Source organism: Medicago sativa, chromosome 3 (genome assembly GCF_051527215.1).
Source record: "Medicago sativa cultivar Bolivia chromosome 3, Bolivia_mono, whole genome shotgun sequence".
Taxonomy (NCBI): domain Eukaryota; kingdom Viridiplantae; phylum Streptophyta; class Magnoliopsida; order Fabales; family Fabaceae; genus Medicago; species Medicago sativa.
The window spans coordinates 60,419,787-60,432,374 of NC_140751.1; the positions used below are offsets into that span (position 1 = coordinate 60,419,787).

General features: G+C 30.0%; 1 protein-coding gene across 1 annotated transcript; it reads left to right on the top strand.

Annotated features, from left to right (window-relative positions):
* The first annotated feature begins 1,870 nt into the window (after positions 1-1,870).
* On the top strand, positions 1,871-2,801 carry LOC146938795 (B3 domain-containing protein REM19-like). Its single transcript, XM_085749686.1, has 4 exons — positions 1,871-1,942; positions 2,133-2,187; positions 2,312-2,448; positions 2,529-2,801. Exons 1-4 carry the CDS (start codon positions 1,871-1,873, stop codon positions 2,772-2,774), a joined length of 510 nt encoding a protein of 169 aa, XP_085605812.1. The 3' UTR covers positions 2,775-2,801.
* Positions 2,802-12,588: the final 9,787 nt, after the last annotated feature.

Below are 12,588 nucleotides of genomic sequence, written 5' to 3' on the forward strand. Positions count from 1 at the left end.
GCGCCCCACTGCGTGAAAAAACAACTTTTGCTAATTTTTCTCTGCAGGTTTGAGGAAAAAACCAAGTCTTTCAACCCAAACCTAGCTGAAATTTTGTGTTATAAATGACCTATATACGAGTAACTCTTACATAGTCACAACCCCAAATTAAAAGTATATGGGCACACACACTCTAAAATGAAAAAAGTTAAAAGAAAAATAAATTAGTCATATCATTAATTTTACTTTTATCTTTAAATTTTTCTTATTCTTATTCAAGAGAGTGTGCCTATGTTTGTATTTGTGATCAAACTATACTTTCTTCCTGAATATACTCTCATTTTTGTGCAAGTGAGACACAAAGGTTATGTAGTCATGATGAAAACTAGGGACTATATACACTCTCTTCCCTCCAACATTTTTCACTTGGATACAAATATATCACTAGATATCACTTGCTCCTCTCATTAGATCAACTAAGAATATAAACATATCATATGTAATTTATTTTTTTCATTGATGCATATTAAAATCTAAATAAAAATACATTATTTAAATGAGAATTTTCATAAAAGACCCTAAAAATAATATTAAAATATTACTCTTTTCGTCTAAAATTATAAGGAAAAAAATCAATTCACACATAAATAATGATTTAAAATATTACTCCCTTCATATCTAACTAAAATTCATACAAATGATGATTTATGATCAGATGATAATGTACAAAATTTACACAGAAAATACATCAAAATTAATCTATTTATATATACATATGCTTTATAATATAGTAGATGTAAGATGTGTAAAATTCTAATTTTTAATCCATCGAATCAAATTATATATATATATATATATATATATATATATATATATATATATATATATATATATATATATATATATATATATGAAAGAAAAAAAGAATTCTCGAAACATATTAATATCATCAATTGAAATAGAAACGTGAAGATCAAAAAAAGAAACGTGAAGATCAAATATGAAAAGGCCCTCGAGCAAGCAAGTTTCTTCTGAGATTTAGGGCCAATTTGTTTTGGATTTTTTTGAAAAAAAAAATCTATTTTTTCATTTAAAAAAATCACTTTTTATTTTTGTAGTGTTTGTTTTAGATTTTTAAAAAATTCATTTTGTTAAAAAAATCATTTTTAGCCTCAAAATGAAAAGCTATTTCAAGTAGCTTTTCCAAAATCTATTTTTTTTAAACATAAGAAACTCAAGTGTAAGAGTTTCTAATCTTAAAAAAATGATTTTTATAATAGTAAACAAAAAGAAGTAGTTTTAGATTTTTTTTAAAAAATCTCTAAACAAAAAATCTCTAGATTCTTTCAACTCAAAATCTATTTTTTTAAAGCTGAAACAAACACACCCTTAATAATACTAATAACATTAGGCAGTAGCTTTATTATAAAGAAAATGTCTCCTCTTGCTAAAAACTAATTAAGTGGCATTTAATTTAATAAATGGTAAAATACCAATAGAGATGCAGAGAGGGCTATCTGTGAAGAAGGTGCTTTGGAAATCTGAAGTATTCTTAGAAAAAATAAAAATACAGTACTAAAGTAAAAAATGTGCTAATGAACAATTAATGCAAAAAGAAAAAATTACACATTATTTAATGCCAATAGTAAATAAGAAACTCATGAACCGTCAACTTCTAACAGCTCAATTGAGGAAAAAATTACACATTATTTATTGCTAATGGTAAGGAAGTTTAAAAATTGTCCAACAGTATGCCCGTTTAATTAATTACAACAGTTAATAATTAATTACAACAGTTAATAAATGAAAGAATTTTGCATGCTAGCTTCATGTCATTAACTTCATTACAACAATCAAACATCTCTTATCTCCACTTCATACTCCATCATCCATGGCTAGGAGAAATCCTACATTTCCCATCCATTTTTTCAAGATCATCCTCCAATCTAATCTTCAAAGGCTGGTAAGTATGCATAATGCATTCTGGTTACTATTATTTAGTGTTAAATTTGACACATTTTTGAATTACAATAAAAATATATAGCACTAGAAATTTGATTACGGTACACATTTTATACACACGCTTAAATGACATGTTTTATTCTTAGAAGGCATATTAATTTGATACCTTTTGTTTGATGTTGACCAAAAAGGGGTTTCTTACAAGGTCACCATTATTTTATCCTCGACCACATAACAAAGTTAGCGGTATGTTTCAATTTCATTTTCTGTTTGTTGATTTATTATATTTGGGTTGATGTGAAATTTGAGTTTCTTGATTAAAATTATGTGTTTCGTAATTATTAGTTTTATATTCCACTCATATATGCAGGTGATGTTAAGAAGACTACTAAAAGCTTGAATCGGTCAAATAAATCTAGAGCTCAGGAAGTAGCTGCAAAATTCATCTCAAGCAATCCTTTTTTCACAATTCTTATACAACCTAATCATCTGGTAGCAAGTCGGCCGGTAGGATCAAACACAACATTTACTACATTTATTTGTGTTATGTTTTGATTAGACATTAATACATACTACTATTTATGCAGCGTGTACCAAATATACATTTAAAAGGGGTTATTGAGAACAAGGAGAAGAATTTGGTACTTCAGATTGGAGAAAGATCATGGAAAGTGAAATTGCTCCCTTGTTACGACTACGAGCATGATAAGGGTCGTCACCTTTCAGCCGGTTGGTCCTTGTTTGCAAGTGAAAGTGGACTGCAAGCTGAAGATGTTTGTGTCTTTGAACTGATAAACAAGGAAGATGTAGTTTTTAAAGTTCATGTTTTCTAAAGAGATAGAGTTGATGTATCTGTTTTGAACCAAGTAAAACTATTTCCTTTCTCTAAAATCGGTGAAGTTGGACACTTCAGTTTTGGTTGTAATTGTGCTTAACATTGAAATATTTGAATGAAGATTCACGAATTTCTTTTATTTCTAACATATTTATCAAATCTTAGAAAAAAAAATGAATAATGGAGGACTAGTTTTTTTAGATAATGATGGTCCATGATAATTGTGAGTTGTGTGACCTTTAAATAGCCGTGGAATGAAACTATCAAAATCAAAAAGGACAATAAGAAGATAAATGCATCTTTAATGGTCAACTTATGTATGGGATCCAAGTTCCCTTAGAAGCTATATGAACAAATGTCTTAAAGAAAGTATGTAGATCCTCTATTTTGCAGCATCACTAACGGTCCATTTTTACATTTCACTATATCTTTTATTTTTTTTTCTCCTCTCCTTTTTTTTTTTCCTGCCGCAGAAGCAACAATGTAGTTTAGTATCCAATATGTTTCGCTGTGAGAACAAACCGAAAGACATAATGAGGTTAGAAATAAATTATATTTAAGATCAAATATGCAAGAAATAATTAGAGAAAGTTTGTCCTACTATCTACTTTTATGCAATAAAAGATCAAATATTTTTGAACTACCATTATAAGATTTTAATCAAACTATTTTTCTTGAGCATTGTTTCAAATTTTTTTAGGCATATTTTGATCAACCTCCTTTAGGAGAAATGACCGAGAGAGGGTCACTAATCTTAGCAAGATTACTTGCCTTTTACTGTCGGGGCATTGGGGATCAAATTCCTTTAGACGATGGTCATCAATCTTGGCGGATAAGTTGTCTTTTATTGTCCTACTATCTACTTTCTTAGCTCAAAAAATTTTTGATTTTAGGTTTGCTCAACAAGAGCTTTTATGCAAAGAACAAACTTTGAGATCATTTGAGTACCTTTCTTGGTGGATTTAAGTTCTGGTCGTAGGTAGAGCTCAAGAAATGCTTGTGAATCTTTTCCCAGACTTCATATTTGTGCATGCAGCCTATTTGTGCATGCAACCAATTACTTGTGGAAGACCATATAGATAAAAAAGCAAGAATCCATGAGCATTTGATCTTGCACAATCCAACACTCATACTCATCGGAGAAATTGTTTATTCGGCGATCTGCTTCTGATGCAAATTTTGAAGGAATGCTAGGGTTAACAACGAACCTATGAAGCTTATAGCAATGACTACACCCTCAACTTTATCAATCCATAAGAGGAAGTTAGATTCATTTATTTATATCGAAATTTTGTGAGAAAACTAAATCAGTTGAGGCTGATTTGATGTTGGTCGTGGTGTGTATTCAACTATGATTATTGTTAGTTCCCTCATTGATGAGTTCAAAATGAGAAATTGGGGAAAATGAAGAGATGTGAATTAGATGGGAAGAACTGGCGATGAGAGAACACATCGCCGATAAAAAGGAGTTTTTATACCATATTAGAAGTTAGGTTGGCCTTAACTATACATAACCGGTTTGAATAGGACTACATTTACATATAAACTCATGTTCAGACCATATATCTTGCAATGAAAGGAGCATGATAGAGGTGATCTGATACATTATGTAATTTATTTTTATTAGAGGGAAAACTAAAGCATCAACCATGACAATGAATGATAAATCACAAGAACGACTCCTCCAAATTTGTAAGTCTGGATCTGACTCTATTTCCCTTAGCATGTGACAAAAGGAAATTGATACATTGTGTAATTTATACATATGCTTAACTATGTTAGTTGATCTGACTAGCGAGGTCCATGAATGACTTCAGCAATGTACCAAATTAATGGCAGAAGAGGTGCCAACTGCAAGTTAAGAATCTCCCAGAAACCGATTCCGTAAAGCAGCAACAAAAGGACATTGAAGATACTCATAGGATTATTTTAGGTTTACAATTGAAAAAATTATTATATATTATTGTCGCATTTGATGATTTCACACATATTAAAAAAAGAAAAAGAAAGAAAATTGTTATTTTACTAAATTATTTTTTATTAGTTTATGATCGGTCGACAACATAAAAGTACATCAAAGTTAATCTCCTTATGTAGAAACTTTTTTTTTTTATATAATATATTTTATGCAAATGTGTGTAATTCAATTCTAATTTATATATGAGATTTTGAGGTAGAATATTTAGAGTGTGCGTTAAAACTGGGACATGTGTGCAGGGCTATAAAAGTATAGACTTTAAGAATACACTTTAGGAAAATATTGTGTGGATTCTATGTTTGAGATTGAGTTCAAGACTGCAAATCACTTTTATTATTCGGACTTTCACTCGTTATGCAAAAGTTCAAGTTGTTGGTGACACCTTTGTTTGTTAACAATCTTATAGAAACGTTTGACCTTATTTTTGAAACAAATTTTTAAATTCAAGCGGTGATTTTTGAAAAATTGGTGTGAAGCTGGAAGGAAATTGAAAGGTTGGAAGATTAAACACCAAGTCATATATAAGACTTTGCGCTAATGTTGTATGAATTGAAAAAATAGAGTGTGGTAGAACACACAGAGTTAGTAGGGTTATATTGTGATATTTATTTTACAATACCCGATAACGATAAATATATATATATATATATATATATATATATATATATATAATTTATTTATTCATGCATATCACTTCTCATAACTTTATTGTACTAAAAATGTCTGCAAAAAAGATTTAAAATTTTGAAGAATACATATAGGTTTATTGAAAAGCAAGGATCAAAAGTCATGATAGAGAATATTTTGAGGATCAAAACTTTTAAAAAAATTGGCAAAATTACACGGTTCGTCTCTTAACTTAATTTTAGGTAACATTTTCGTTGTTTATCTTTTTTTCTTCTAGATTTTGTCCTTTATGTTATATTTAGGTAATACTTTCGTCCTTTATCATTTTCTATCACAATTTAATCCTTTATAAAAGAAGAAAGTGTTATAAAATCTCAACATTGTTATCCTTTTTAGGAGTTTTTTATTTAGTTTTAATAAAAAAATAATAATTGTTGACATTTTATAACATAAAAGACTAAATCAGAATAAGAAAAAGATAAATGACGAAAGTGTTACACAATTATAATATAAATGATTATATAGAAAAAAAAGATAAAAGAAGAAAATATTACTTGAAATTAAGTTAAGATAAAAAAAAGTGTGTAATTTTGCCAATTTTTTTTATAGGGATTAAAAATAAAATTTAAATATTCATAGAGACCAAAGACTTATCTAAGTCATAAATGGCTAGAAAGAAGTTTTTTTTTTTTTTTTTTTATGTTATGTATCACAACTGTATTTTATGTCACATATTTTATGCAAAGAGTTGATTTAATAAATCAAGGATTTTTATAATATACATCATCTTTTTCTTTTATTAATTATAAGATCTATGATTTTTTTTTTGAACTGGATCTATTCTCTTTTATTCTATGTAATGTTTTTTGTTTTTACAACTATAATGTTTTTTTTTTCCTACGCACTTCATCTCTCACTGTATCGATGCATATTGGTATTTTAACAGTGCCCTATGTGCTTTGGGAGCATGAACTATTCTCTAAAAGAAAACAAAATTAAACTAAAGAATGTTAGATTCGAGACATGCAGGTAGCTGAATTACAACCTTAATAAATGAAGTGCTTTGCTTGCTTACACCAACAGGATTTGGATCCTCTCCATTGAAAATTTTCTCAAGTTTTCTCCATTGAAATCTCAACCATCAAATATGAGAGAGAAAATGAGTGTTAAATTATAAAGAAAAGTGGTTAGTGGGTTTTGTCATCACTATAGAATAGTGACACACATCAACATACACATCATTTCCACTTTCCACTTCAAACTCCATCATCCATGGTTAGGAGAAATGCAACACTTCCCATCCGTTTCTTCAAGAATATTCTTCAATCTAATCTTCAAAGGATTGTAAGCATTCCTATTAGTACTATTCAAACTTCTAGCATATGTATATATTTTTATTCAGTGCCATCAATTGCAGTTACAATATGCTATATTTTTATTTCACATTTTTTTTTATATTAATAGTAAAGTTGCAGTTACATGCACTTATACACATACATGCAAATACTAGTACACATACATGCAAGCACTAGAAATTTGATTAGGGTTGATCTGTTAGAATTATTACTGGAATAATGTTTAAGATAGTTATGATTAGTTGAAAATTCATTATGATTAGTTAGCTTAGTTATTAGTTGAAAATCCTATACTTACGGTAATCAATTTTTTTCATTCCATGACTTTCAAATAACCAATTTTTTCCTCAATTTATTTATTTTCTTTGTTGGACTTTATCATACTTCTCAACATAAACATCAAACGTGAATGTTTAGATGAGTGTTGTATTTATAGAAGAAATATTTGACACATTTTGCTTACTGATCACTAAATTTTTTTTTTTATATAATTGTTTTATTTTTACAGCAAATACCAAATAATTTTACAAGGAGACATGGAGTTGGTCTATCAAATCCGGTGTTAATCAAGGCTCCTGATGGCACTAAATGGAAAGTGTATTGGAAAAAAATAAATGGTGAGATTTGGTTTGGAAGGGGTTGGAAATTTTTTACTCAAAATTACTCTCTAGAGAATGCAGTAGATAATTTTGAATAAAGGAACTCTCTAGATAATCAAATTTTTTACTCAAAATTACTCTCTAGAGAATGCAGTAGATAATCAAATATAAAGGAACTTTGAATAATTTTGATGTACCTTCAAATATAAAATCTAGAGAGTTAGGGCCTGTTTGAAACAATTTTTGTTTTCAGTTTTTAAAAATTGTTTTAAAAATCAATTTTAGAAAACTGTTTTTGAGAAGAGAAAGAAAAAAAATCTGTTTGGTAATGTGACTTTTCAAAAGTGTTTTAGAAAAGAGAAAAATAGAAAAATCAATGTATCATAGCTTTGCGAGCCCTAATATTCGCCCAATTCTTTTAACCCAAAATCAATGTATCATCAACAAACTACAAATAAGAAATAGTCACACCAGTTGAAGAACCTACTTTATATTATTCAGTTAAGTGGATTCTTAACAAGTTCACATGCTACTTTTCTTGCTTTTAGTTTAACGAGAGTAATTGTTGGAGTTATGTTGATTTTTGTATCAAGGTTAATATAGTAAACATCACTCATATTTTTCATCAAGTCAAAAACATTAACTACACTTAACTGAATTCTTTAAACACCGTGTAAACAGGTTTTTTTGCTTAAATAAGTGACCGGAGGGAGTATCTCCACAAGATTGATTCATAGCTTTGCGAGCCCTAATATTCGCCCAATTCTTTTAACCCAAAATCAATGTATCATCAACAAACTACAAATAAGAAATAGTCACACCAGTTGAAGAACCTACTTTATAACTCGTATATAAATTACCCTTGACTAAAGCAGTCAATGTAACTAGACCTTGCACCCGTGCTGCCGCACAGGTCATATTGATGGCAAACAAAATATTCAATTATACTGTTAATTCATAATTTATTTGTGCAAATACAATGTTAAAAATAATAATACAACTTAAAAAAAGGGAACAAATCATGCTGGTACATTACGAAAAATTTACTTGTAAACAAAATTGTATTTAGGATGATTTGAATGATTCAAAAATTCGCCGCAATCTAAAATATGAGAACCATCTCCACCATATACTAACAGAAGACATTACCATACCATTGCAACCGAATGCCCCTTTACCACAATTGTCGCTTGAACCTCTCAATATAACACATTCTGTGGCTGTTGTAGGAGCAACAATAATCAAAGAAGAGTACATAGATTTGTGCTCTACTTAAACTTTTCATTTGGCTTCTCTGAAAATTTGAGCAACTAATTTCTGAAAAATAACAAAGAAATGACTAAGAAAGTTATACTTAGTGAGTATTTAATTGAAACAAACTAAAAAAGAACATTAAAACCTTTAAAATAAAATGCATTTGAGATATTTTTGAAATGTGTTTTTCTCTTAAGATTTAAATCACAGAGTTAAATAAATTTACATAGCATTGCATTTCAAGTTTCAGGAATCACTTTAGCAGCCACATTTGAAACAATATATCAGCAAACCAAGCAAAAGCAAAATTAAAGATAGAAGAATAAGAATCAGAATCCATCTAAAGAAAAAACAACCAAATGCAAAAATCACCAAAATCATGTAAAAAAATAAGAGATTAAAATCAATTGAAAGCAAATGTGGACCTTTCAATACTTGTGCTCTTTTTCTCTTCACATTCAAGTAACTAAATGTGGACCTTTCAATACTCGTGCTCTTTTTCTCTTCAGATTCAAGTAACTAACCTTCATTAGAACCTACAAATTAAAAAAAAAAAGTTTAGAACATCAAAAGGTAAGAATTAAAAAAAAAGGTTCAGAACAATCCAAAGGTTTATGTCATTAGATAACAAAATTATAAATGTTCAATTCAGTAGTGTTAGAAGTAATGAAAAAAAAAACAAACTAACCTAACAGGATAAACTCCATTCTTTCTACTGGACATGACAACAAACATGGGTAAATGCAATATATGAATTAAGTAATAGTAGTTTTAGCATGTTCTACTATGATCACAATGAAACAACTTTTTTATAAGCACAATGAAACAATTGTTCCCCATCTGCAAAATGTGTAGATAAAATTTTATCAAATAAACAATAAAAGATTAACAATCACAACATTCTCATGTCTAGTCCATCTCAAGGAAGTTTGAAAATTGAAAAAACCAAAGAAGACACAATCAAAACAGAGAGTTAACTGAATCATATGCTACATGAAATTTATTTGCAAAAGAATGAACACCAGATATCACACAACCATGATTAGAGAAACAGATTAGAGAGAACATACATACCTTCTATTAGTTTCTTTCCTACGGACAACATAATTCGAAGTTATTTAATTCCTCAATGATTCAGTTACTCTCAATTTCACAGCAAATCATCTAATACCATAAAAGATAAAGAATCACAGACAAAACAATAGTTGTAACAAATAAAAGCTAAAAAAAAAAAACTTAAATATAGATGATAGCAGCAGAAGAGGCATTGGTTTGTTTTCATAACCGCAACCACCATGCAATTTCACAAAGGTGGGGTCGGAAATTAGGGTTTTCCAACACTTACTTACATACCTGAATCGAAGAAAAGATCTTATCGGAAGAAACGAAAGTACCTCAAGGATGAGATCGCTGAGAGGATCGAGGGGACTGCCGGCGACGGAGTCATTTTCATGGCGGTGATGGTAATGACGTGATGAAAGTTGACCGCGGCGATGGTTTTTTAACGGTGACGACGGTGACGGTTGGTTAGTGATGACAGATGGATACGGCGTGATAACTTATTGTTTGGTTACTGCAGTGATGGTGTGGATAATGAATGGTGATAGTGAACAGAGAAGTGAGAGAGAGGGAGATGGAACAATGAAAAAAAATGGTGTATTGAAGTTGAAAAAAAAGAGATGACACAGATAAAGTAACGTTTTTGGAAAATGAAAAAGAAATTAAAGTGGGGGACAAAAAAGTAATTATGAGATTTGAATTAGGTTTAGGATTTTCATATTAGACATGCATTGTGAACCTTCGTATTATATATTAAATGTTCATCTCTTCAACAACAATGAAAAACATGACATGAGATATAGGATCTCCTTTTCTCAGCCCCTTTTCAAAACTAACTTTAGCAGTTGGGATGCAATTGAATATGACTGAAGCTGATGCCGAGCTAACACACTCCATGATCGATCTTCTCCACAAAACAAAAAAATCATTTTGGACTTTTGGTCATCACTTCATGTAGATACTTTCACTCAACACGCCTTGTAAAATCAACTTTAAATAATATAAGGTTTATCTTCGACTTTCTTGTCTCATCAACCACCTCATTAACATTAAAGATCCCATAAAAAAAATTTCCTTCCCTTAACGAAAGCAAATCGGGTCTCAAATATTACATTACGAATAACCATGTTCAATCTAGTGGTCAAAATTTTAGCCAACACTATGTCCATTGACTTCATATTGCATAACATTATAATTTTTTTTCTTATGGACTAACTTTACGGTTAATTATGTTTTTTTTCCCTCTAAATATACCAACCTTCACTTTTAGTCCTACATTTAGGGATGAGAACAGACCAGGCCGTCCGACAGGGACCTATGGCCTAGCCTATTTAAAGCCTAGCTCGGCTCAGCTCGTTTATTAACAAGGCCAGGCTAAGGCTTACAAAAAAGCCTATTAAGCCCGTCGGCCAGGCCTATTAAGCTTTTTATGTATAATATATCTTCCATTATTGATATCGTTGAAGTTTTTTTCTCATAAACTCAAGCCTTCATATGATTGGTTATTTAGTAGTAGATATATTGGTGTGATTAGACCTTTGTAAGATTTTATTATTTAGTAGCACATATATTCATGTTCTTTAGGCCTTCGTAAATTTTGGCCTATTTAGTAGTAGGCTTACATGTGTTGCTAGACTTTAGTGTAAAATAGGCTTTCGGGCTTCATCAGGCCTTTAAATAGGCCAGGCCAGGCCTCAAAATTGAGCCTATGAAGAGTAATAGGCCAGGCTCAGGCCTATAATTTTTGAAGTAGGCCAGGCTTGGGCCTTACAAAGCCCGGCCCGGCCTAGCCTATTTCCACCCCTACCTACATTACCTCTCACGTACTAACGGAATATGCTGTGGCATGTACAATTGGAAAATCTAAAGAGACTAAAAGTGAAAATTGATATATTTATACGAACCAGAAACATATTTAACCCTTAAATTTATTATATTGGTTTTAAGAAAGTATTTTATTTTGTTTATTTTATAGTTGGCCACCTCTTGAAAATTTGGATTGTTTATGGCCCGATGGTTTGATTATGAGGACATTTTATACGATCATTTGGATTCGATCTCAGGACAACACACATGTTTATTTAAGTATGTGTTGACTAAGTGAATAGTAAAATTAAAAAGCACATGAACAGGTTTAATTATACTCCATCCGTTTCAGAATAAATGTCATTTAAGTTTTTTATACACATAATATTAAGAAATGCAATGATTAAAGGAAAGGTAATTGTTATTTTAACAAATAATTCTTATTAACTATTGGTTAATTTTAAAAATAATATTTTGAAAGTAGTGTGCATAATATTAATTGGAGGGTACAATTGAAAAAAAGAAATTATTACTGCATTGGAAACTAAAAATGACATTCATTTTAAAACAATTTTATTTGTTAAAATGACACCATTTTAAAACCGAGAGTACCTTTTTTTTTTTTTTTTTTTGAGAGAAACCGAGAGTACCTTGTGTCCCCAAAGGTATAAATATACTTCTGTTTTGGAGTCATTGAAGAGCACCATGGTCTTTTTGAAATACTCCCTCCGTCCCGAATTACTTGACCTATTTGGAATAAATATTTGTCCCATAATATTTGATCTACTCAAATTTTTAAGCATAATTTGACAAGTTTACCCCTTGTAAAAGCTTTTTGTGGTCTCCATAAAAAAGTGTGTCAGTTGCAAAAAAAAAACTGAAAAATAAAGAGCAAGTCTCGTAACTTCCACTAGCTTGACAGTAAATAACCAATAATATTGTATCTAATAATTAAGCATGTCTAGCATGCAAATATTAACCAATGACAATGAAATGCAAAACTGCTCTTCTAAGAATACGATCAGAGATTGCAAAAATAAATAGTGCTGGAAATACTCATCACACAAAGGCTATTGGTATCTGACAAAAATAATAAGCACACGTAGCTTTGGCATGTGGTGCAGTAGCTGTAAA

What these genes read in the sequence shown, in the direction of transcription:
- LOC146938795 (XM_085749686.1), top strand. Translation starts at nt 1,871, where the DNA reads ATGGCTAGGAGAAATCCTACATTTCCCATCCATTTTTTCAAGATCATC. An exon ending in AATCTAATCTTCAAAGGCTG is followed by an intron (nt 1,943 to 2,132) that starts GTAAGTATGCAT and finishes TTGACCAAAAAG; the next exon opens with GGGTTTCTTACAAGGTCACC. An exon ending in ATCTGGTAGCAAGTCGGCCG is followed by an intron (nt 2,449 to 2,528) that starts GTAGGATCAAAC and finishes CTATTTATGCAG; the next exon opens with CGTGTACCAAATATACATTT.